The sequence below is a fragment of the Mus caroli genome, chromosome 2 (genome assembly GCF_900094665.2).
Source record: "Mus caroli chromosome 2, CAROLI_EIJ_v1.1, whole genome shotgun sequence".
Lineage (NCBI taxonomy): Eukaryota > Metazoa > Chordata > Mammalia > Rodentia > Muridae > Mus > Mus caroli.
This window is the reverse complement of record NC_034571.1, coordinates 2374263-2400925: the sequence shown is the minus strand read 5'-3', so window position 1 is coordinate 2400925 and position 26663 is coordinate 2374263. Positions and strand designations below refer to the sequence as shown.

General features: G+C 43.3%; 1 protein-coding gene across 3 annotated transcripts in view; it reads left to right on the top strand.

The window, feature by feature from the left end:
* The window catches only part of Camk1d (calcium/calmodulin dependent protein kinase ID), a 395379-nt gene that overhangs the window by 121641 nt on the left and 247075 nt on the right, over window positions 1-26663 (top strand). For all 3 annotated transcript variants that reach the window (XM_021150944.2, XM_021150928.1, XM_029473783.1), the window contains exon 2: window positions 22386-22517. In XM_021150944.2, the coding sequence (XP_021006603.1) occupies window positions 22386-22517 (132 nt within the window). The remainder of the gene's footprint in view (window positions 1-22385; window positions 22518-26663) is intronic.

Genomic DNA, 26663 nt, shown 5'->3' with positions numbered 1-26663 from the left:
CTGGAGTTCTGAGTACTTGAAAAGCTGAGGCAGGAGGATCACAAGTTCTAAAGATGCCTGTGCTGTCTTAAATGGAAAGAGGGAGAGGTTAGAGCTCAGTGGAAGACACCATTGCCCAGCAATGTGGAACACCGTGGGTTCCAGCCCCAGGAATACCCTCCTGGTCGCCATTAACAACAAAGCTTGCATTATCCTAATATAGAAGGAGAATGGGAGATGCTCCCACGATGGGAGTGGTTCAGCTTCACACCTTGTCTTCTGGATTCACACCAAACATCAAATGAAGTGGTGGACTGTGCTGGCACAGATGAGATTGGAAACGACACACTTGTCACCGTATTTTCCTCAAGGGACTGGGATTTCCCCAACTTATTATGCTGGAGCAATGGTATGGATTTCACAGTGCTTCCTGACTGGTCAACCTCTTGGCAGTGTGCAGGTTTTATTACTGTTAGTCCTCTCACTAATTAGTTATGCTTGCTTTCACAGTGAAACCGGAGAAGGTAAAAAATGGAGAGTGATTAGCATAGGGTAACCCTGAATGCATATATATGACTTCTATTTCTTACACTAATTAGTGGTAAGCATAGTTAGTAACAATTTAGGGCTCCCTTGGACCGCACTCTGGAGTATTGTATCAAGTAAAAAAAAATTATTAGGTTGCACAAAGCACCATGTGGCTATAATTATAAGCAGTATGTCTGTGTCAAGTCAGTACTGCTTAAGAGTTTGCATTACCTAATTCAATCCTCACAAGATCATTGGTGGAAGACTCACACTCTTTCTACAGTAGCTAAAGTTACCTGCTTCAAGTCACATCAACCCGCGGAGCTGGACAGAGAGCTCCGTTGTTTCAGTACGTGCCTTGCTTGCAGGGACCAGAGTTTAACCTCCATGTAAGAGAGAGCTGAGTGAGTGTTACACAATTGTCACCGCAGTGTTCCAGAGGGGTTACGCAGGGATGCCTCAGGCTTGCTTGCCAGCCAACCCAACCTACATGGAGAGTTCCAGACCAGGAATAGACCCCATCTCAAAGAAAATGGAAAATGGCTTTACTAGAGAGTGACAACTAAGGCTGTCCCTTGACATGTGTGCACACATGTGAATGTACAATGCACAGGTGTGTACATACATGCACATACTTTTTAAAAAGTCTAAGTCAAACAGGATTTCAACTCCTATGTCTGCCTTACCTCTGAGGCTTTGTAATTCTCCCTTAGCCTAAAGGGTATAGTCATGCCATACATTTATCTGTGCACATTTATAGTCTCTCTCCAAAAGTTGTGTTTAAGAGTCTATGCAGTAAAACAAACAAGCAAGCAAGCAAGCAAACAAACAAACAAACCACAAAAACCAGTTTTGGCACACATTTTTATGAATTTTGTCAAATGCATAGGACTCTAGTCAAGATATATGACTCTTGTATACCTGCCCCACGTTGTCTTTTGTGACTACATTGTAGTTAATCTTTCCTCCATCCTAACCTTGTCCAAGTTCGTCTTTAGTGTACTCATGTCTGTATTATATTTCCATACATATGCATTTATTTCCATACTTTCTGAGTCTGGTTTCTTTCTGTTAATGTGATGCATGGGATATTCGTTTATGTTGGTGACTATACAATACTCTGCTCCTTCTTATTGCTCAGTAGATCACTGTTGCACCATAGCCAAGGACTTACTTAACCTTTTGGTGGTTGAAGGCTTATATATTATTTCCGTTAGAAACTGTTATGAATATGGCCGCTAGCACATCATATTATCTGTGTGAACATGAATTTTCATTTGTCTTGAGTAAATGGCTATGAGTTGAATTTGCTGGATCATATGTACATATGCTTAATTGTATTAGAAGCTGTTGAGTTCTACCGTGTACGCTCCCTCCAGTAGTGTTGGGTGGCCTTACTGAGTCTATGTTTTTTTTGCTGGCTCTTGGTTTTGCTTAAGTCATACTAAGAGCCCTGCTGATGTTGCTGGCTGGCTTTAGTTTTCAATTTCCTAATAACACACCAGGCATATTTAATGGGCTTATTAGCCAACTGTATACATTTGATGAAATATTTGTTTAAATATCTTACCAAATTTTTAAAGACAGTTGTGTTGCCCAGTGGATTTTTGAGCGTTCTTTATTTTGTCTTTGAATATGTGTCTTAGAGTTGTCAGCTTTGGGGGTTGGAGAGATTGCTGAGTGGTAATGAATGAATACTGCTCTTAAAAAGGACCCAAGTTGGGTCCCCAGCACTGGTATAGGGCAGCTCACAACTGCCTGTGACTCCAGCTCAGTCAGGGATCTGACTCCTTTGGCCTCCTTGGGCAACTGCACTCACCAACATAGACATACAGACATATAATTAAATGAAAGAAAAGAGGCCATAACTTGAGAGGGAGAGAGGGGAGAGAATGTGGGAGGAGTCAGAGGGAGGAAGGGGAGCAGGGAGGGCATGATAGAGCGATGTTTTAAGTAAAATATAACATGAAAATAAAAATAAGGCTAGGCATGGTGACACACATCTTAAATCCCTTTGCTTGGGAGGCAGAAGCAAGTAGATCTCTGTGAATTTGAGATTCCAGGTCAGCCTGGTCACTCTATAGTGAGCCTGTGTGTGTGTGTACAGAATATATAAATATTAGATCAAAGTGCCCCATTTGCTGCTCTTTCTGTTGTTGTTGCTGCTGCTCTTTATACTGTTATTACTTAGAAGTTCTCAACCTTCAGCTGCTTGTTCCCATGTGCAGCAGTATAACCGGCCTTTTAGCAATTGCATTTGAACTTGTATTCTATCTATGCCCTTGCTAGTTTTGGATGCTTTTAAAAATATGTCATTTCTCTAGGTTGTTTTAAAAATGTAATTTATTATGTCACATTTGCAGAAAAAACTGTTTTTCCCCCTCCTTTACAGTCTAATTGCTATGTTGTTCTTGTCTGTATCGTACTCACTGGGATTTTTGGTGTCGTATTAAACAGAAGGAAGGAGGGCTGAGCTATCAGACATCTTTGCCTTGGTTTGACCTTAAGGGTATACATACATTTATGCAGCCACCCCTGAGTGTAAGGTTAGGTATGTGGATTTTGTTTTCCTTTTTATACATGGCCTTTATTAGGTTAAAAGAATTTACTTTCTGTCTCTATTTTGTTAAGGTTTTTAATCAAAAGCAGGTGTGATATTTTGTTGAGTGACTTTCATGCCTCTATCAGATGATGGTGATGATTATGTTTTTTTCTTCTTAGCACATTGAATTTGATGATTTTTCTTGAGTTTTGAATTGGGTTCACATTCTGGGACAAATGATATAAATATTATGATGTATTATCACAGATTTTAGATTGGAGCGACTAATCTGGTGAGGATTTTTTTATTTTTGTTTGTAAGGGATGATGGTATTATATTTTTCTAGATAGGTACTATTATTGCCACTTGATATATGATGATATCTCTGTTGTGAAATTATTGTCTAGAGTACATTTTAGTTAGTGGAGGAAGCTCATACCTACAGCTCCAATTTGATGACGACGATGATGAAGATGATGACAGTAATGCTGAATTTTTTGCTATCACTTAACTAGCTTGTGCTAGCTAGGAAGTTGCTCTGTGGGAAGTGGACTTGTTACCTTCAGAAAAGAGTGAGCCTGGTGCAGTTACTATTCCAAGAACGAGTTTCAGTCCATATGTAGAAGACCTGAGAAAAATAATATCACTTGCCAAAGAGGTGGCAGTAGTCTTCTATGGAACACTCGAGTGATGTACTCGGGGTCCCTTGCTATTCATTTGGGAGTTGTGGCACATCTGGAGCCAACCAGTGAATTTTGGAGTAATAAAATCCTAGGGGCAAAAACCTGGAAGAAACTCTCTGGGTCCAAGTCCCCCTCCTGGCTTAGAATCTCACATGGTCATGGAGGAAGGCATCTCACCAAAGCCGCATGCTCTTTCTATTGGCGGAATGGGGGTGACAGCATCCTATTACCATTTCCTTTCATAAGTTCAGTCCACACATGTGATATGATTAACCTTGGTGATTGGTTCTGGGAGTCCTTGCAGATACCAAACTCTGAACACTAAGGTTCTTTTCCATGAGATGCATGTAGCCCACCTCATCTTTTTGAATACTTAAGGTCATCTCCGGATTAATTATCTAATTTGTGTCAGTTCTGTGTAAGTAGTTGTCATAATGTACTATTCAGAGAAAATCGACAAGGAAAACTTCACACATGTTTGGTACTGGCTTGTTAGACAAAATTATGGTGGCAGTGCATAATCTCAATACTCTACTCCGGTGCAGCCAGGGGAGATAGGAGTTCAAGGGCAACTTCCAGTATGAACCAGAACAGAACAGAACAAAAAGGGACAGATAAAAGGCCTCTCAACTCCCCCAGACAACAATAAAAACAACCTTTCCAGTCTAACATGAGCTGAATCCATGGATCCCAAGCTACAGACACAGAAGGCTGGGTGTGGATTAGAAGCCTAGTGAGGTGACAGCCAGGCCCTGCCCAGCAGCCTGCCCTGAGTACATTCATTTCCTGACTACTTTGTATTAAAATGAGGCAATTGCTGCCAGAGACTTATGGAAATGACTGGCATCAGAGGATTCCCAACGCCTAGATCTTCCTCATCTGATTTGCTTAAGCATACTGTCTGGGGACAGAGTCCAATTATTTAGAACTAAGTCCCTAATAAGCAACATGATGATTACAGTGTTTGCCATCAAGAACTACCATGGAGCAGAGGAGACTCCAGGGAACCATCAACACAGAGCTAAAGCAAAACCCTCCTGTTTCCCAGAGAAGAGCAGCAGACTCCTTCCAGGAATAGAACATGTCTTCCGCATTCAAATACAAAGTTCCGAATGAGACCGACTATAACGGAGGAAGAAGACCTAGGGTAGCAGACTCTGCCTTGCCTTTGCCTTTCATTGCTTCAGTGCAATAATAGTTTCTCAGTCTTCTCTTTGGATGGCTCCCACATTTGCCCTTGTAAGCTTTCCTTGTGGGATAGTTGATGTTGCAGATAGCTATTAAATACTGAGGCTGGGGGATTATTAATCTAGGATAAGGAGGTTTTCTGTCCTCAGTCACAAAGAGTTATGATCTCTGAATCAGAGAGTTCTCTTCAGTTAATTCTTAGCAGTTCCATATCCCGCTTGTCTCAGTTAGGATTATTACAGACATGACATGGTGGAGAAGCTCAGCTGGCTTGGCCCATCACTTCTACCTGAAAGTTTTCTGTGTTGGAGATACTAAACATGTCACTCATTGCGTTGTGTGTATGTGGTGTGAGCATTTGTGTGTGTGCACATCTGTATGTGTGTGTGCACATCTGTATGCATGTGTGTTGCTTGTACTTGGCTTGTATGTGTGGTCCGAGGATACACTGAAGTGTCTGTCTTCTACGTTTTGCTTGAGATAAGGTCTCTGACTGGCCCAGAACTTAGTGTTCCCCCACCCGCTTCAGACCAGGAACTCTATCTCTTCTTTTATCATTGTTAATGGTAAAATTAGCTATTAAGTGATGTTCCTTTCTTTTTTTTATATTATTTATTTGTTTATTTATTATATGTAAGTACACTGTCGCTGTCTTCAGACACTCCAGAAGAGGGAGTCAGATTTCGTTACAGATGGTTGTGAGCCACCATGTGGTTGCTGGGATTTGAACTCCGGACCTTCGGAAGAGCAGTCGGGTGCTCTTACCCACTGAGCCATCTCTCCAGCCCGATGTTCCTTTCTTAACACTGGCCAATAAGGCCTTCACGAATCAGGTTAAGGAAATATTGAAGCCAGGGGTTACTAAACCTGTCTTGCCAATATCGAGAGACCTCTAGCGATGTCCTGATATTCTTGGTTGTTTGCTGTGTCAGTATGAACAAGACCCTCATTTCCATGGCCAAAGTTTACTCTAGAAGATTCCAGCTCCTAAAAGATGACCACTTGATGGATCACTTTTAGATACACAAAATTTGTTTTCTTTCCTAGGTGACCTTTATGATGTTTGTGAATATTTTTGTTAGCAATCCCATGGCCTTGTTAAATCCTGTAGTATTTACTGATCCTAGGGAAGACTGACTGTATAATTTTCCTCTTCTCATTTGAACCTTTAGAGAACCCCAGTGAGGTGGTGTTAGTTATCCCCATTTTAAAGATTGGAGCACAACCCCAAAGAGGTTAAGCAACTGTCCTCGGACACTGACTTGGGCTTGTTAACAACACTGGGATGGTACACAGAAACCAGGACTGTCTCAAGGGTACTGAGACCTTGGGTGTCTTTTTCAGAAAACATTACATTCATTCTTCGGCAATGCCATATTATCATAGATAATACATTTTTACTATATTTACTCCCATTAACATCTCTCATCTTTCTTCCACTCCCACTGAACCCCTTCTTCTTCACAGCAAGTTGATCCACTGAGCTTCATTATGGCGGCTTGCGGTGTTACCCCACCGAAGAATCCCCTGCCTTAGCTAGGCTCTTTCTTATGTGTACCCCAACTCTTCGAGTTTCACGGGCACCATTTATTGTCTGTTACACTCTGGGTTCATTTCTTTTAAATCATAAAATATTTCAAATTTGCCTGGGTACAGATGAATAGTGGACAGACTACCGTGCATCCATTACCAAGAAGGAACAAATGTTCACTGAGATTTTGTTACATTTGGTTCAAATTCAGTGAAAAAAAAAAAGTCTGCACCTTGTCACACAGCACTGTGTCTCCCCACCGTCCCACCCCTGACCTCTTCGCTCCCTTTGAGCAAGCTTTCCTTGAAGCTGATGTGTCCTTGGTTTTTTTTTTTGCTGTGTGTGTGTGTGTGTTATGCACAAAAATGTGCAGGGTTTCATAGGTGGATGCTTGTGTTTTTCATATTGAATCAGTCATGTAATTAAACTTGGGTAAAGCTTTCTCATTTTCATGGTTTTTAAGATTTCTTTGTGCTAATACAAGTAGGTCTCATCATTTAATTAATCGTCATTAATAGTCTACACAATGAGCTATTTGTGAGCAAAGCACGTCTTCTCTTTCTCCTATGAGCTATTTACACCCCCTCTGTACTGGGGTATTTGCATATCTCTTGATGACTACATATAGCTGTAGCATTTTGTAGTGGTTAATATCTGTCATGAAGTAGACCAGCTCTAGAATACATAAGAGACAAACATCTGATTATGTCTAAGACGGAGTCTCTAGATTTGGTTCCTGAAATGGAAAAACCCACCCACAATGTGGGTGATACCATTGCATGGGCAGGGACGTCCCTCATTGATATGATTTCATATCCACACATGAACCCCTATAGCATTATGGTGTTTTGTTTTGTTTTTCCCCGAGTCAGGGTTTCTCTGTGTAGCCCTGGCTGTCCTGAAACTCACTCACTCTGTAGACCAGGCTGGCCTCAAACTCAGAAATCCGCCTGCCTCTGCTTCCCAAGTGCTGGGATTAAAGGCGTGCCCACCACACCTGGCTCTCTACAGTATTCTGATCCTTGGCATGGCCATAGCCAGGTCGACACCCATTCAGTCAGAACTTAACCCAGCCACTACGCTTATGCCTTTGTCCTCGGATCACAAGTGTGCCGTATGGCCAGCTAAAGCAAGTTTTTAAAAATGATTTTTCATTACCTGTAGTGCTTCAATAATCATATATATGTATGTGTATGTACACACACACACACACACAGATTCTGTATTAATCACTGTTTTCCAGAGTCACAGAACATATGGAATACCTCTCCATATTAAGAGAATTTATTGTGATGACTTCCAGCCTGTTGTCCAACCAACACAATGAGTCCAAGGATCTCGTAGTCGCTTAGTCCCATGCGGTGTGTTGTTTCAGCTGGTCTTCTGTAGACCCCGTATAATCCTGAAGAAATAGGTTCCAACAGATGTGCTAGCAAGTGCAAGCAGGTGAAAGAGAGTGAGCCCTCCTTCCACTATCCTTATGTAGGCCTCCAGCAGAAGCTGTGGCCCAGATTAAAGGCATGTACTACCACACCTGGATTTGGAACGTGCTCTGTCCCAGGCTGGCCTTGAACTCAGAGATCTGCTTGTCTCAGCCTCCTGGGATTAAAAGCCTCGGCCTAAGCTTTTCATGGCCACTGTGCCTCAAGATCTGGATCACAGGTGTGCCCTCCATTTCTGGGTTGTGGTTCATTCCCGATGTAGTCAAGCTGACAACCAGGAATAGCAATCACAACTGTGTACTGCTTTATTTAGGAGTGAGTTCTTTAATTGTAATTTAACAAGCATTGCCAGAATACTTTGCAAAAGTATTGGTGTAATCTATACTCAACAGCTTTCCCACGTGAGTCTGTCCTTTCCAAACCTGAATAAAACTGTCTTGTTTAGGGCTTATTTAACATTCTGATTATTTTTTTTAATTTTATTTTATTTTATATGTATGAGTGTTTTTCCTGTGTGTGTGTATGTATGTATGTATGTATGATGCATGTATGGATGATGTATCTATGTGTTTATGAATGATGTATGTATGATGCATGTGTGATGCATATATGTATGATGTATATATGATGTATGTATGTATGATGTATGTATATATGATATCTGTATGGTGTCTGTCTGTCTGTCTGTATGTTATGCACATGCTTAGTGCTCTTGGAAGCCAGAAGAGGGCATTGGTCCCCTTGGAACTAGAGTTACAGGCAGTTCTGAGCTACATAATGTGGGTTCTAGGAACTGTGTCTGGGCTGCAAATGCTCTTAACCAGAGGTTTGTTTCTAGTCCTGCATCGGTTTGATTTCTAGTGAGTCTCAAGGGTTGGTTAAAGTGTCAGCTAGTTGTTCTGTGGGCTGTGTGTCTGTGTCTTATCCACGTGTAGTTGATCGGGAGGGAGGCTTCTTCTCCCCACCATGGGTTTCTGTGAATGGGAACAGTGGGGTTGTGCAGGTAGCTCCCTGAGGAAGGCCTTTGGTAGAGTGTGAATGGTAATATGTTGTTAAGATTTTATTTGTGAGACTTGAATGCTCTCTCTCTCTCTCTCTCTCTCTCTCTCTCTCTCTCTCTCTCCCTCCTCTCTCTCTCCCTCCTCTCTCTCTCTCTCTCTCAGATTGTGAGGTTTGCATGTGTATATTTTCATTCTTCTCCCTTAAATGTCTCTGACACCTCACTGTGATGTTTAAATTTAGAAATGTTATTAACATGAGCTCTTGTAAAAGGTAGATTTTCTTCATAATCATAGCCAACAAGACATCTACAGTCATTTCCTAAATACCACTCACCTGGATATGACAGCCGACGCTGTACCGAACAGGCAACATATGTTCTCGTTGTCTCCCTTTTCAATCTGACAGTCTGATCTTTGATCAACACCATGAAGTTTGTAGAGAGGAAGTCAGTGCCTGCTGGTGGCTGCACACACGGGAAGGGGGAGCTGGCTACACAGGATTGGCATTTTTGTTTCAAAAATCAAGTCAGGAAATGAGGCCATTCTTATCACTGCCGAGACTTTCCCTTGGGTGAGATGCTGGGGTTGTGCATCTTAGAGAGTTCAGGCGATTCCTTCAAATCCTCTGTCCTAGAGTTCTGGAGTGCTGAGGCATAGTGATTCATTTCTGTGTTTCCCTGCCACTTCTGAAGTATATCTGATGTATAGATAAAGACAATTAGTGTGGCCAGTTTGTATTTTAAATGTAATTTTCTGAAGCGCGGAAGAAGGAGGCAAAGGAGAAAAACATTGAGTCATAGTAACAGTCTGTTTGTGTCTGTATGCTTCAGGTACACCTCTAGAACCTTCTTGGGACCCCGAATAGCTTTTGCCATTGTGAGGGGGATGTGCCAGTCCTAGGGAGAGCAGGGGAGGTGTAGGCCAGTTTCTAGACATGGCATGGGGTGTTCAAGTCTGAGGGCAAGCATGGAGTTCTCCTTTAAAGCTCTCAGCTGAAGGTGGCTGTGGTAGAACAGCATATTTGACTTTCAAGTAGGAAAAAAGAGACAAGTCCAGGTAGATTCATGAACGAATTCCAGCGAGAATGGTGGGCTTTTCATAGTTCAGAGGAGAACATTAATGTCAATAAATTCTAATTTTTGCGATGGTGAAAGAAAAGTTATCCCATAGCACCTGTGGAAGCATGATAACGGGATGATTCCATGGGATTGTTCAGTAGTCCTCTTTTGTAGTGGGGTAGAGAGGTGGGGTTCAAGCCACCATGGGGCATACAGCATGAGGCAGGGAAGTATCTGGTCCATAAGCAGGTAGGCTCAGTAGATGCAGAAAGATAGGACCAAGTGTCTGGGATAAGGAGGGATGCTGATAAGCCCCGAGCCTTAGGTTTGTGGATCTCTTCTCTGGAGAGCTCTCCTGCGTAGGCTCATGCCTCTCCCCCTGCTCCATGCAATCGTCAGCAGAGGTTTGCTCTGACCATGCATTCATCCTTGCAAACTGCCCGGGTGTTCAAGTCTTTATGTATACATGTATATATGAAATGTGCTTTTATGTGTATGTGATTGCACTTGTTTGTATGTGTGTTTCATGTGCCTGTGCATACATATGTGTGGAGGACAGAATCCAGTCTTACCTGTCGTTACTCGGGTGCCATGTCCCTTGTTTGGGGGCAGTCGCTCATTAGCCTGGAGCTCACTGCTTAGGCTAGGTTGGCTGGCCCCCACCCACCTAGCTTCCTACGTCCACCTTCTCAGAGCTGGGATTTCAAGTGTGTGTCACCATACCCAGCTCCTTTTATATGGCCTCTGGAGGTCTTCCTTACGGTGCTATGCTTGCCTGGGAAGTGCTCTACCCACTGATCCAACCTCGCAGCTACACAGGAACTTGTTTCCTCTGTCTCCCTCCCCCTGGCACGGGAGTCTCCAGGACCAGTGCACCCCCTTCATCTCTCTCCATATAATTTTGTTCAGTGTGTGTTCAGTGACTAAATGACCTGAATGCCCCCCCCACCCCCGCGCCCCACCTCTGCAGTGACCTGCCCACTGTGTCTGAGGTTCTTTGCCTCAGAGAGTGGTCCCTCCGTACCTTGAGGGACAGTTCAAAACACCTTGTCTTATGTGATCTGTGGCAGCTTGTTATTCTCATTTCCTTGAAAGAGCAGCCGCTCTTCATAGGGCTAACTCATGTTTAAACCATGGCCAGTTTCCAGTTTCATTAAGGACTTCCTGCTGTGTCCTGCTAATGTCTTTGTGTGGCACATTGGCCTGTTCCCAGGAAGCATGCTCTGATTTCTGTGGGGATGTCAATAGTTGTGTCTCTTAACGGGAAGTGGCTTGCTGATGGAATCTCAAGCGCTTTAATCATGGGCCAATTTGGGAAGAGACCTTTAGACAGCCAAGTGCTTCGGAGGCCCTCAAGTCACTCGGCCTGTGCAATCTTTGCTTTGGGAACTGTCTTGTTTTGACCTGTCTGTCCCGAATTTTGGAGCAGCCCATCCCCAAGGGTCAGAGAAGCTTCGAAGGAGGATCTGTGGTGTACCCTGCAGCTGAAACCTGTCTCTGCCCTCCTAGGCCAGGTTGAGTGGCATGTGCCTGGGCTGGGGCTTCTGTGATGCTCTGAGCTTGGTCCTAGTTCCAGCCCTTCGGGACTTGGAGGTGAAGTCAAGAACATGTTTGTGCCTACATTCTTTCTGAGGGCTTATAACCCCCACAGCCAAGGAACTGGGAAAAAAATCCAGGTGAACCATACTGCCATGCTCTGGCCTTTAGTTTGGGGGCAGGGTGTAGAAACACACTATCATCTTTTTGTTCTGTGGGCAGTCAGTCACAGGGCAGACATACTGTTGGCTTTGGCCAGGAACATGTGTATCATCAACTCTTTATAATAATTGCTTAGCAGCTTGTGTGTGTAAGTGGCTGAACAGCAAACACAACGTCTCCCCATAGCAGAGCCTGTAGAGGTATGCATTTTTCTAAGGGTTGGGGTAAAGTTAATGTGCTTATGTTGTAGGAGCAGGGCCTGCCAATTGTGCAGGAAGATTAGGTTGGCTCTATTCATCAGGAAATGAATAATGAGATGTGTGGGCCATTTAGAAAGAGACAGGACCAGTGGGCGGGCACAAGGGCCAGTTTAGCTCCTGCTGAGTGTTTGTGCTTTGGGAAGAGTGCACATTATAACGCATTGAAAATGCCAAGACCAAGCCTAGAACACGGAAAAAGAGTGTTCGAGGGGGGAAAGTTCAGCAGAGAAATAGCAGAGGGTGCAGGCTCAGGAAAGCAGGAGGGAAGTGAGTGGTAAACACTGTCAGGAACCTGGAGAAGGTCAGCTCAGTCTACTGGAAGGTTCTCTGGTTATGGCATTGTTAATGGATTCCTCTAGCATAAGTTACTACTTATAAGGTATGGGTGGGGGACTCTGGACACTTGGAGGGTGGGAAGCATGGTGAGAAACCCTTGATAATTCACTATTATCGTTCTTTCTGAATTTGAGGTTTGACCACAGCTAGACTGATGCTGAAGTGTCTCAAAATGACAGAGAATGACTTTATCATCTGGTCACGATTAGGCTGTCAGTTTTATTAGCTTGACAGCAAAAATGTGATCTTCTTGAGCTCTGGTTTTGTCAGCTGTAGAATGGACATACTAATTTTACTATGAAGAGTTGTTGGTAGAATAAAAATTTGGCTGGTAATTGTTCTTTAAAGTAAGCTTTAATAAACAGCATTGGGGGTCTGGTGATGCTATGATTAAGAAGATGACGATGGTGATGGTGACTAGGTTATAAGAGCTTCATTTTTTTTTTTTTTTTGGATACAATATCGTGGTCAGGGGAGGAATCATTCTCTATATTCTAGTCTGTACTTAGAAGGATTGACACCATAGCTCCCTAACATGTAGGAGGCTCTGGCTCAGTCTCCAGTTACACACAGGCACACACAGATTCCACTTCTGTACTTCTAAGGATGCATAGACTGGTACACATCATGGCCACCTTCTGCTCACAGCTTTATTTAGGAAATTACCCAAGATGCAGCTCAGTGATTGAAGTGTGCGTCAGGTATTTCCTTTGTGAAACAAAGACAAACAAGAGGCGAAGAGTCTTTAAAGGTAAAGATAAAGTGTTTTTTTAATGCCCTTAAGTATCAAAACAAGGAAATGGTTGGCCATACACAGACTTCCTGAATGCCCAAATCATTTGTTCATGTTCAAAGGGATATTTAAAGGACACAGAACACAATCCATTTGGTTGGAGTGAAGATATTGCATATTGATCAGCTCTGGTTATCTTCCCCATTTACTTAGGCCACCCCTTGTAGTGACAGCCACATCAGGTGCACAGCCTTGCATCAGATGTTCAGAGCACACACAGTGTGGAACCCTCACTTACCCCTTCCCCCAGGGCATCATCCCGTCCACACCACACACCTGAGTATGAGTATTGTTGCTTCCTGGTTAGTAGCTTTGAGACTTGTATAACTTCTTAAGCCTAGTTTCTGCATGGTGATAATGACAAAAACAACAATGATATTTTTGTGTTTATTTCCTACTGTTGCTGTCACAAATTATCAAAGCTTACCGACCTTGGGGCATCACAAATTATCTTAGTTTTGGTCAGAAGTCCCAAACTGAATCTTGCCAGGCAAAGCTCAAGATATTAGAAAATATTAGATATTAAGGATATTAGAAGGGCTTGTGCTCTTCCCTGATGGGACAAGCCCACCCCACCCCCAACCCCGCTTCTCTAACTGCTAGGTAAGGGCTGAATGTTTCTCTTGGCTAGTGTCTCTTCCAGCATGGATGTCATCTGCCCTCTTTGTCACTTCATCCAAGAAGTTGCCCTCTTGTGTCCTCCTCTTAGAGGACCTTTGTGACTATTGAAAATCCAGGGCACCTACCATAGTACGACAGACAACTTAGTCACAACTGCAAAGTCTCACTGGCTGTGTCTGCTGGCATAGCTACAAACTAGAACCTGGGTATCTTTGGCAGATCGTGATTCTGTCTGTCATAAGATTATACAGAGCTGTGACTCCCGATGACATGGGATGCACAGGCACACACAGGGTGTGCTGAGCACTGTGCATTTCACTGCAAGCCACAACTCCCTGCTGATGTTCCTGCCATCCCTTGCATGTCTGGCAGCTGCCCTCACCCCTAGCCTTGGGACACAGCCTCGGCCTGACTTTCTTGTCTTCCTTCCCTCTTCCTGGTGTTGTTCCTTCCTGTTTATATACATTAAAACATATTCATCCTTCAAGCCTCATTCCAAATTTCTCTTTCTCCGTGAACAAGTTCCCCAGTGTCACCTTATTTAAAAGTAATCTCTGTGAAGACAAGTATTTGCCCCCAAAGCTACTGAATTTCTGTGTCAGTGAAGATATGTGGTCAGTCTCTGAACCAGGATTGAATAACCAGTTTATAGGAGTCCTGTCGACAGGTTGTCTGTACAGCACAAAGGATAAATTGGGCTGTGGAGCAGGATTGTCATTGTGATATAGCTTTAATTAGCTAGTCCTGTACAAGGCTTTAATTAGCTAGTCATTTTGTATAGATTATTATTGATTTTTCTCTCTCCCTTCCCAAACATTTCTCCATTTCATTAACTTTTAATAGAGGAAGTATGGGTACATAATAAAAATGAATCAAAGTGAGTCTCCCAGTGAGCTTCTCTTGCACAACACTCCCCAGAGGAGGTAAAATCTCTCTGCTTCTTGTCCATCCTTCCCAAGACTCTGTGTGTGTGTGTGTGTGTGTGTGTGTATGTATATGTGTATGTTTATGTGAGTATATATGCATGTGTCTGTATATATGTGTGTATGTTTATGTGTATATGTGTGTGTACATGTGTAAGTTTATGTACGTGTTTGTGTGTATATATGTGTATATGTGTGTATGTGTGTGTGTATGTGTTTGTATTTGTATGTATGTGTGTGTGCATGATATAAATGTGAATATTCTTTAACTTATATCTTTGGGATAATTAAATTGTATAAATCTACTTAGTTATTTTAAATAGATATGTAGCATGCTATTCTATATATGTGTATTTTTGCTTGTTTGTTTTGGAGACAGTTTTGTTATGTAGCTCAGACTGACCCGGAACTCACTTTGTAGCCAGGTTGACTTGGAACTGGCTGTGTAGCCCACCGATTCACAGTCCTGCTCCTGCCTCAGCTTCCTGAGCTCTGAGGTTATATGTGTGTGTCATCGTGCCGTCTCCATTATATTTTTCAGATTGCTCAAGATCCTCCTAATTCTTTGCTATTTCTAATTTTTTTTAAAAAAGCAGAATATTGGACCTATTTTCTTTGGATAGGTGTAGTCCATTAACCATCACTGACTTACGGGCTCTGGTTTATAGGGAACACAGAGAATAAAGAGAACACTGGTGTTTGCTTATCATAAGGAAGCCTGGAACTTTTCTTTGAGCTCTTGCTCATGCATTGATTTAAGCAGCAATGAAAGTCAGCCTTACAGGAATGCTGCAATAAGAAGGTCCTACCAGGCCCTGGGGATGCAGGCTATAATCCTAGCTGCTATGAAGGCTGAGTAGGGACGACCACAAGTTCAAGGGCTGGCTTGGCTACGGAGGGAGTTCAAGGCTAGGCTGGACAACTTAATGAGATCCTACCTCAAAAATTAAAAATAAAACTAAGGCTCTGCGTGGCTTAGCTCATTGGTACAGTGTTCCCCTAGCACGTGTAAGCCTTGGACTCAATTCCTAGTACTGTTTAAAAAAGAAGTCCTGTGATGGCCACAGGAAGGACCAAGCTGCTCAGGCTTCCAATGAATATCTTGTCCCATCCATCCCAGCCTTAAGCTCACAAGTGATGCCCATTGGTTCTTCTAAAGGAACTGCCCTCTATTACTGAGACAACATTGGATCTTTGCAGTAGTATTCATCAAGTCTGTGTCCTCCTCATATCTGAGGAAGAAGTGAAGGCACTTTGAATAGGCACCTCTGCAGAAAGTTGTCCTCAAACGACATCAGCACGAATGGCCATGAGCAGTCCCATCCAAGATAACGCAGAAAGGCGCAAATATTCCAAGAGTCTCTTCTTCATCCAACCCATCCCTCCAGCACCCATTACCAGAGACTCCCATACAGCAAGTAGCCCATCCAGATACTTTACGGGTCTATAAATAGCACTCGCCTTTTATACTGTGGCCTTGGGGGACTTCCTGGTCCCAGCAGAGCCAAACCATTTTAGACTTCCCAGAATCCTCAGTGGTGGTGAGATAAGAAATAGAAACTTGCCAACTCTGTTTGGGTCCCTGTCACCCTTTGACAAGTGACATAGGGACCACAGAGTTAAGGTGTGAGAGCCTGTGAGAGAATCCAGGAGGAAAAGTTGTGTCGTTAAATGAAGCGTGTTCTGAGGATGGCAGGCAGCATGCATTCGCTTGGAATTTATTTGTCTGCTCTCTGTTTGGATCAGTGACTCTATTAACAGTAAAGATTTACTGCCACAGAAAAGCCTTTAGAAACCAAAGATGTCAAAGTCAATGAGGGTGCCAGCCATGTGATGCTTTCCCTAGTCTCAAGGTTTGTCACAATTGAGACCTGCTTCAGTGGCTCAAGACACAGAAATGTACTGAGTAAGAATGGATAAGGACAACAATCAGGCTAATCGGGCCAGCATCTAAGAATACCTCTTCATGGTTCTTGAAGGTGTCATGGAAATTTTCCTCTCCTTGTGGAATCTACCAGTTACAGAGGAAGATGAGATTGGGCTTGCCCCCCACCCCCAGGTAAAGAGAATGAGAGGCTTGGCTCAGTTGGTAAAGTCCTTTCTGTTCAAGCGTGAGGAGTTGAGTTTGGATCTCTAGCCGTCCTGTAGAAAGCGAGACTCAACGGTACACGTCCATAGTCCTACCATCATGGAAGAGGAAGGCAGGCAGGCTCTGACTGAAGCCTTGCTGGGCAGCAGTTCTAGCAAAACTGGTGAGACTCAGGTTCAGTGGGAAAGCTTGTCTTAAAAAGTAAGCAGTAACATGACATGAGGGAGACACTTGAGCTTGACCTTTGACCTCTGGCCTCTGCACACATACATACACATGTAAGTATACCCACCTGCCCATGTGTCTCTCTATGCACATAATTCTCTCTCTCTCTCTCTCTCTCTCTCTCTCTCTTTCCTCCCTCCCTCCCTCCCTCCCTCCCTCTCCCCCTCTCCCCCCTATTTTAGTTAGGAGCTTCCTGATTTCGAAGGATCTCCACTGAAGCTAAGGATTTGTCTCTATTTTGAAATGGTTGTTAAGACCCTGACTCCAGTTAATAGGAATGGGCATTGCAGATTGTTTTTTAGGGAAAAGAATTTTAATTATTTTAGCTTCATTCATATATATTGACTTATAGCCTACCATGTAATTGCCATGTAAGTGGCAGGTTTTGTAAGATACACCTCAGTGAATACAAACTTTATCTAAATTGTATACCAGTCTTTAGACAGCAATTGTTCTGGGAGGACAGGAAGCAGAGACTGTTCTGATGTGCTCACGTGGCAGAATTTGATTTTTACACTGGGCATGTTTGGGGTCTTTTGGTTCAATGTACTAAGTCAGATATACAATGGCACGCATGGCACATGACAGTGTGGGCTGCAGAAAGAGTGAGCATTTCTCAGATTGCTTGGTTTCTGCCAGGGGAGTGAAGGAGACACGGAGACCATCTTAGTCCAGCTGGTGTTACGATCGATCCATTTCCTCTCACCATTAATATGGTAATATGGGTTAATATGCAGAGGGCTTTTTTCCCCCCATTTTAAGAATTAACTCTGTTCTGAAACAGTAGCTCTAAATGGTTCCTGTCTAGTTCCTAGACTGCTTCAAGCCAAATATCACCAACTCTTTATTCTTTTCCTACATTTTAAAAATACATATTCTCCTGGCCCTCCACCAGGGACAACAGTATGTTTGGTGGAAAAAAAGTGTTTTGATTGATGGTGAGAAGCCTGGGGTGATGCTGGGAAGCCCAGTTGCAGGGTGTGATGACGGTAGCTGGAAGAGATGCTGTTAATGAAGTTAATAACACAATCAATCTGATTCATATGTAGAACAACTTAAAAGCAGGAAAAGCCAATGAGCCAATAATAGCTGACTCTCAGCTAATAGGGCCAACCATTCCTGCATCTGATTATTTCTTGGTCTAATTTGGGATGGATATAATTTTACCAAATGGTTGGTTTAGCGTACTATCATGACTCAAAAAGATAGCTCCTGATCCTTTCTGAAAGTCATTCCATTCACTACCCCACCACCACTGTGTATGTGTGTGTGTGTGTGTATATATATGTATGCATACATGTGTGTATAGATGCAAGTAAAGGCCAGATGTCAACTTCTGGTGTCATCTCTTCGAAGTTATGTGCCTTGTGTTTTTATTAAATAGTCTCTCAGTAGCCTGGAGCTTATCAAGTAGAACAGATGGTCTGGCCAGTGAGCTCCAGGGATCCACCTCTCCCTCTACCTTCTCAGTGCTGGGATTGCAGGTGCAAACACTGCACTGGGCAGTTAAGTGGGTGCTGGAATCTAAACCTAGGTCTTATGATTGTGCAGCAAGCACATTACTAACCACTTTGCTCAGCTCCGAAAGATGGTGCGCTTACCAGTTCAGTTTGACTGACATCACAGAGCACCCAAATGCTGAAAGCTACAGCAGATTAGAGGCTGAGGTCTTGTCTATTTTGTGATTAAATTGTTATTATTTAAGAAAAGACTTTGTGTTTAAGTGATGTATATTCTGGAGCAGCCAGCTCTGTGCACTGTTCTTTTAGAGACCATTTGATATTTTTCTTAATTTCAGGTTAAAGATCGTTAGCAAACAAGAAGGCAGAAGCCAGAAGCTCTAAGGTTCTAGTTTCTGATCCTATTTTTTGTTTACTTTTCTTTTTAAAGTTACATGTTTGTGTCTGTGTATGTTTGTGTGTGTGTGCATGTGTGTATGTGTGCACATGGGTGTTTATGTCTGTGTATGTTTGTGTGTGTTCACACGCGTGTTTGTATGTGCTTGTCTGTTTGTGTGTGTATGTGACTGTGTGTGTGACACATATGTGAAGGTTAGAGAGAGGAGAAACTGAGGTAATTGATTCTTTCCTTCTACCATCTGAGTCCCAGGGATTGACCTCTGTCTGTCTGTCTGTCTTGGTGATAAGTACCCTAAGAGGAATCATCTTGCTGACTCCTCCCACTTTCTCCTTAAGAAACAGTCTTGTTTTGTTCCCTAGGCTGTCCTCAAAGCTCTTAGGTTCAAGCTGTCCTCTTGCCTCCATTTCCTGAAGAGCTGGAACTACGAGCGTTCACTACCATGCCTGCCTTCTGATCCAGTGGTAATGAGGAGGTGGTTTAGGAAGTGCCCAGGATTTACTTGCCTCAGCTTTGAATTCTGGTCTCAATAGAAGACATGGATCTGGATTACGATGCTCTGTGCCTTTTCACATCTGGGGTAGTACACGGGGTCAAACATGGTTCCCAAACCTTTAGTGCAGGTAGTAGCCTAGGTGTCCTCAGGGTGTATGGTTTATTCTGAGGGGTGCCAAAAGATGAGGCATTTCCTAGAGCCCAGGCCACTTGCCCTCCCATTATCACCTGGATGTTGGGTCATTTCACTCTACATGGCCTGGGTGTGTATCTTCAGTAGACTGGGAACAGCCATCTGTAACCAGGGTTTCATTCTTGAGCCTTATTAAAGCAAAACAAGAGGGCTTGGTTTAGAGCCATCATTTATGAAGTTAAAAGCTTAAGCAATTGTTTAAAATTTTTTGGTCTCATGACATTTGCCTCGAGTCTTGAATTTCTTGTTCTCCAAAAATGGTACCGGACTCAGAATCCGAGCAGGCTGTCTCCAGGTGATGAGTTGATTTTCTTTGGAAGAACAGCAAGGGTGGAGGGGTCAGCTTCTGCAGTTTGTACAGCTTCTCTCCAGTGGAGACGACCCTTGGCATCTCAAGAATGACTTGCCTGACCTTTCTGGTAACTTGCCATAGACGTTCAGTTTCATTAAGGACTTGGGTTTGTTTTTTGTTTTTTGTTTGTTTTTGAGTAATGACTTTCTTTATAATTCAAATAAATATTTTTGTTTGTTTTCTTTTTGTTTTGTATTTTTTATTTTTGTCACAGCTTGGAAACATGTAACTTTTCAGAACACTGGAATTTCCCATTTTCCTACAGTTGTATATTTCTGACTCACTTATGTCTATATAATCACCCACTTTTTCCTGTTAGTTTTTACTTATGTCACCCTGATGGGGCACTCGCCATAAACTCATGTCTAATACTTTCACCTGTCATGCTAACTTTCTTGGGCAGATGTGGACAGATGTGTCCATCCCAGGGTCCCTTGAGTGGAGGTGAAGGAAGCAGTCAGGTTGTAGGGGAGGAGGGCCTGTCTTGAAAGTGGCCGAATGGTTCATTCACAAGTTTTGTTTTTGATGTTTTTAATTAGCTTCCTTGAATGTGTGTGTGTGTGTGTGTGTGTGTGTGTGTGTGTGTGTGTGTGTGTATGTGTGTGTGAACAATAACAACTTAGGCTAACTTCAGTCTCGATGTATGGAAAGCATCCCTTTGGGAAGCTGGAGAAAGGTAGATTTATACACGTTGTTGGGGTAAGTGAGGGAAAGTGTGGTTTTGGGTGCTGGGGCTTAGGAGTGAGGGCAGTTCGCCTAGGAACACTGTTCCTTCTGCACTGTCAGCTTCAGTGACAAAGGGGGCGCCCTAGCAGTAAGCAGCACCCCTGTAGTGTACTGAAGAAGACCTCAGAGCCAGAGGAGATGGCTTGGTTAGCAAAGTGCTTAGGGATCTGAGCACATGTGAAAAAAAATAGGTGTGGTGGCATACACCTGTATTCCCAGTGCTAGGAGGCAGAGATAAGTGGTCCTTTGGGCTCACTGGCCAACCAGGCTAATGAAAAGACCCTGTCTTTAAACACCAGGTAGATGGCACCTGAGAAATAGTAATGGAAGCTGTCCTTTGACCTGCATACACAGGAGTGTGTGCCCACAGGCTCATGGACACTTGCACAGAGAAACACACACACACACACACACACACACACACAGATAAAAGTAAAAGCTCAGAGGATTGAGGAGCACGCTTGGTCTTCCATTCTAACCTGTCTCTGTGCTGTGCTTAGCACTTGATGTCCTAGGTTCTTAAAGATGTTGACGGTAACTTCTTGTGTATCTTGGTAACTTCTTGTGTACCGTATCTTCAGAGTTGCCCAAGGACTAGATGCAGTCCACACCATCTGGTACCCTGCAGTTTTCCTATAATCCCTCTCTTCTTTTGGAAGGTAATGAGTGAAAGGTTTATCACATTTCCCCATGGTCTATATGTGAAGCTATGCTATTGAGTAGACTGCAGGCATTCTCTTGTAATTTTTTTTATTGTGCTAAAATAGGCATACCATAAACCTTATCGTTTTAACCACTTTGGGCGTGGGTTCTATGGCCCTAACTATTATACATTGTTGTGTAACCACCACCACCTGCTTCTGGGGCCTTTTCCTTTTCCACACTCTGTCCCAATTAAAGTCACTTCCTGTTGTCCCTTCCTCTCCCTAGTGTTACCTTTCTGTGACTGGCACATCTTCAAGGTTTATCTGTACTGGATCATGTGGCAGAGTCTCTGAGGGGATGACTGATGCTCCATATTCATGGGATACATGGTTCTGTATTCATCCATCACTTGATTTCTTTTGTAAATCTTGTGGCTGTTATATGAAGTGCTGCTAGGATTATGGCAAATCTCTCTCTCTACTTATTGTATGTGTGGGCATATATAGTGTATATGTCTACATGTGCATGTGTGGGTGTGTGCACTTGCCTGTGGAGTCTTGAGGTTGATGTCAGGAGTCCTCTTGGTCTGCTCTCTGTCTTATGGAGACGGGGTCTCTCTCATCTTTAAGACAAGCTAGCCTACCCGGCCAGCAGCTCCAGGAATCCATCCACTTGTCTTCCTGCTCTATGTCAGCCCCTCATGAGGTCTCAGCTCACACTTTAATTACATCCTTACTTATCTGCAAGAATTAGCTCATTGTTTGTGAGGCACTCTGGAAAACTCTTTGAGTGAGAGGGTCTATAGGAAATTGGGGAATTTTAGTGACTGTAACTTTCTGGGCTGCATGGACATGCTTGTGAATACCATTTTTGTCTCTGTTGAGTAACCTCTTTAGGGAAGGTTTTTGTTGAATACCAAGAGACCCTAACCTGACTATGTTGTATAGCAGCGTGACAAGAGACACTTCAAAGTGGCCCACCCATGGCAGTTTCCATTGTCTCTATGAACCTGTGTTGACATCCGCCATCTCGTTGCACTGGAGCACACTTGTCCATATGCTTTCCTCTTCTAAGAACAATTGGGAAGTAGCCTTGCTGGACACAAAGTGACATGGTCACTGCAGTCATGCTCCTTGTTAACTGTGCTGGGATCAGAGGGGACCTTTGTGCAATCAGAACCTCTCACACTAACCCTTCTTTTTCTCCCTCTCTGTCCACAGTGGGGCCTTTTCTGAAGTTGTTTTAGCTGAGGAGAAAGCTACTGGGAAGCTCTTCGCAGTGAAGTGCATCCCGAAGAAGGCGCTGAAGGGCAAGGAGAGCAGCATCGAGAACGAGATTGCCGTGCTTAGAAAGTAAGTGCCAGAATGAAAGCTCTCCTCCCCATCTTCCCTGGGCATCCTCTGGAAGAAGGATAAGGTCTGTCCCAAGGCTACCTTTCCAGGGGTCATAAAAGCTGCTGGCTACCAGTGTGCAGAACAGGATGAACCCTGCAGATGACAGCTGCTATTCATGTGGCACTTGGAAAGTGTTCTCCTCTAGCTCTGGTGTCTTAGAACATCGAGCAGTCATTGGAGGGAGTCTCTTCTAAAGAGCACAATTGCAAGCTGAGTTGATTTCAAACTGAGACTCCATCATTCACCAGAGCTGAGTAATGCTGGCTGGTTCCTGAGCCCCCAGTCTCTCATATGAAGTAGAGCTCAGGCTATTTTATAGTATAGTGTGCAGAAAATTAGTGAGATGTTTTCAGTTTTTTGAGTGTGTGTGAAATGCTTACTGTGGACCAATTTATGGTAGTTCCTGCTATAAATGCTAGAGTATTATTATTGCCAGTGCTATTGCCTTATTTTTTATAAGGTCCCAAATGGAAACCCCTGTATGTATACTTCGTGTGTGCTGGAGCTTGGAATCTCAACTCCTCCAGTGCTGTTTCTACACTTTGTGACCCCACCCCCTTTTTCTGCCACCCACATGGCACTGGGAACCCAGGAGTTTCCAAAAAACTTCACTTCTTCATTGGTTTTCCTTTTTCTATGTGTAATAGACTGAATCAAAATATTCTCTTTCAGTATAGTGCCACACACAGTCATTCTGCTGTGACCTTGGCCCTCCCCCACAACCCAACACACACAGATGTTCCTCTAAGATTGGTCCTGACCATGCTCCCCTAGTGTTAGGATTAAACTTTTGCACCCTTTCTCAGGAAATTTGAGAGAACAAACCTTATATGGCACCTGTTTTTGTATGTTTGGCACCCATTTGGAAAAATTTTGAGTTGCTATTAATAAAAGATGTTCAAAATGTCCTTGAAATTTTTGGGGTTTGGAATCAGGACATAGCAAGAAACCCAGTAACAGATAAACAAAATGGAATGGGAACAAACCTTTTAGGGGTCAGAAAGAAACCACCACCTAGCATACATCTTTCCTGCACAATCTTTCACTCCATTTCTTGTAGGACCTTTAGTGACACAGAACAATGCTTTGCCATCAGCCATCTGACCTAGCACCACTGAGGTGGTCAGGACAGTATGTCCTGTTCTGGCCTTGGGCAATTCAGAGAAAAACAGAGCCTTAGTGTTGGTTTTCTAGAACAAATGAGCTTCCATGGGTCTTTAGGGTGAGGATTTATTTTTACCCCTTTGTTGAGTTGGTTTCCATGTTCTCTGGGGTGTCTGCTGGAATCCACAGAGTTTTAGGCTGTCCTGAGGAGGATTGCAGGAAATGGTTCTCTGGAAGAGAGCCTGGGAAGACAAATTAAGAGTATCTGTGTCAGGCAGAAAAGCACTCTGCTGACGAAACATTTATTGAAATGGCCTTTTTTTCCCCCCAATACAAAATCAATGTTTGAGGAAGAGTGATACGAAGTTGTAGATGTGTTACAAACAGCCTTCATTTTAGGTAGAACTTTCCTTCTAAAGATTTCACTTTGGCCCCAGAGGTTGTGTGGGCTTAGAAATAAAAGAGTCCAGGATGTCCAGATGTAGGGTTGGAGGTATTTTCCACATGGGCTGTGAGCACAGGCAGAGATTTTATAAGCTTGTTCTAGTTTATGCCACGAATAAAGGCATAAATTCTTGTGTAATCAGTATCTCCACCCAGTGCCTCACTAATAATTACCCAGACAGGGTATTTAAAACCAGGGAGGACTATGGATTTGGAGTAACTATCAGTTGTTGGAATACCTGGAGCGTGGATTCTTCTCTAGAGAGTAAAGAACAAAGACATGATTTCTCAGGAGATAAGAGGTGGTTTATCTCCTATGCTAGCTTAGTTCGTAAATCTTTTGCAAATGATTTACAAGTAGGTTAAGACGCACTTCACATCATAAACAGCAGAAAGAGAAACATTTGGGCTCTAAAGAGAATAGTTTGGAACCATGTCTAGAAGGCTGCCATGGTGATGCTCATACATTGAAGAGGTATTTATCAAGTTCTCAGCATTCGCCATATCTTAGTGTTCCTATTACTATGATGAGACACCAGGACCAAAAACAGGTTGAGGAGGGAAAAGTTTATTTGGCTTACATGTCTACATTGTAGTCCATCACTGAAGGAAGCCAGGGTAGAAACTCAAACAGAACAAGAACCTGGAGGCAGGAGCTGATGCAGAAGCCATGGAGGAGTGCTGCTAACAGGCTTGTTCTTCATGGCTTGCTCCTCAAGACCACTTTCTTATAAAACCCAGGACCACTGGTCCAGGGAAGATACCACCCATAATGGTTTGGGGTCAGCTCCATCAATCACTAGTTAAGAAAATGCCCTACAGCCATATCTTATAGAATTATTTTCTCAGTTGAAGTTCCCTCTCTTCAGAGAACTCTAGCCTGTGTCAAGTTGACATAATACTAGCCAGCACACACCAGGAAGCATCACTACTAGACATAGAGTAGCTTTTGACATTGGAGATTTGCTATTAATCAACATGGTAAAGATGATTTGATGACAGTATGTCCAGGAGACCAGGGATGGTATTGAGGACAGCTAACATTGAGGAGGGGCAGCCACATAAGTATATACTTTACAGGACAGAAAGGTAGATGGGCATTTCAACCAGTAGTAGTAACACAAGCTAGGAGACAAGGGCTGGATATGTAGTCCAGTAGTAGATTGTTCCACAAGGTCCTGGGCTTGATTCCCAGCATTATTTAAAAGGAGGAAAAAGAGATGAGAGATGAGGGAGAAGGAAAGGTGTAGGAAGAGGTTAGGAGACACCAGGCTGTTATTCTGGGGAGTTGGCTTCTTTGATGGGACTTTAAGGAGAGGCAAGGCGGGACTTAAGTTTGAAGAAAGATGGAGCCTATTCTAAACTTTGCTCTGGACCTTGGGCTCCATGGAATAGATATAAGAAGTGATAAAGGTTATCAAGAAAGAGGCAATATGGTGAGGATTTATCATGACCTGTGCTGAGGCAGAGCTGATTGGAGAGGCAGGAACATGGAGTGAGAACGCGTAAGATGATATGAGGTATGTCATATGGATAAATGAAGAAGGAATGTGTTAAAACAGGGGCTGTTGCTTGAGAGGAAGAGATGACTATGAGAACATCAATATAGAACTGACTCTAAGAGGTCAAGATTTGAAAGCGGCAGAGAGCCATTGAGGAACAGATAGGAAGTGATGCTAATAGTGATGCGATAGTTTCTGATGGGATAGCTGGGTGACTAAACATCTCTTTAACTGAGATGATAATCCATAGGCAGAAAGGCATGGGTTCTGACTTGGGTATGTTGGATTTGGAGGTCTTGGGATTGTTCAAATAGAGATGACAGATTGACTTTCCAGGGCTGGACCTGACCATGATCTAGGCTTTGGTAGGTAGTAAACATTTCTGCGACACATACTAAAGTAAGTCTTGGGGAGGGTCATGGAGAGGTGGCTCAGTGGTTAGAGTACTAGCTGCTCTGTTTTTAGAGGACTTGCACGATTCCCAGCACTCACGTGGTGGCTCACAACCTTCTATAACTCCAGTTCTGGGGGAATTCAATTCCCTCTTCTGGTGTCCACAGGTGCTAGGCAGGCAAGTGGTGCACATATGTGCCAACAGGTGAAACACCTACATGTGTAAAGTAAAACAACACTAAATATTGGCTAATCAATTACTATGCTCTTTCCTGGGGAAGACTGTCCCCTACTCTCAGCATCCTTAAGTATCCAGTAGTTCCTTGTGTAAGACTGAACTTCCTAGTCTTTCCCCTGTCCTCATCAGCAGGGCTATAGTTGTTGTCCTTGTCCAGCTCCTCTTACTGCCTGCGATTATGTTGGTGAGACTTTATGGTGTAGCTTCTGATGTTTCTAGGAAACACACTCTTCCAGCCAACTCCCTGTTCCTGTGGTTCTCACAGCCGTTCCAACCCCTCTCTGCAGTGGTGCCTGAACTTTGGGTAGCAGAGTTGTAGCGTGGATGTACTCATCAGGACTAGCAGAGTTGTAGCGTGGATGCACTCATCAGGACTAGCAGAGTTGTAGCGTGGATGCACTCATCAGGACTAGCAGAGTTGTA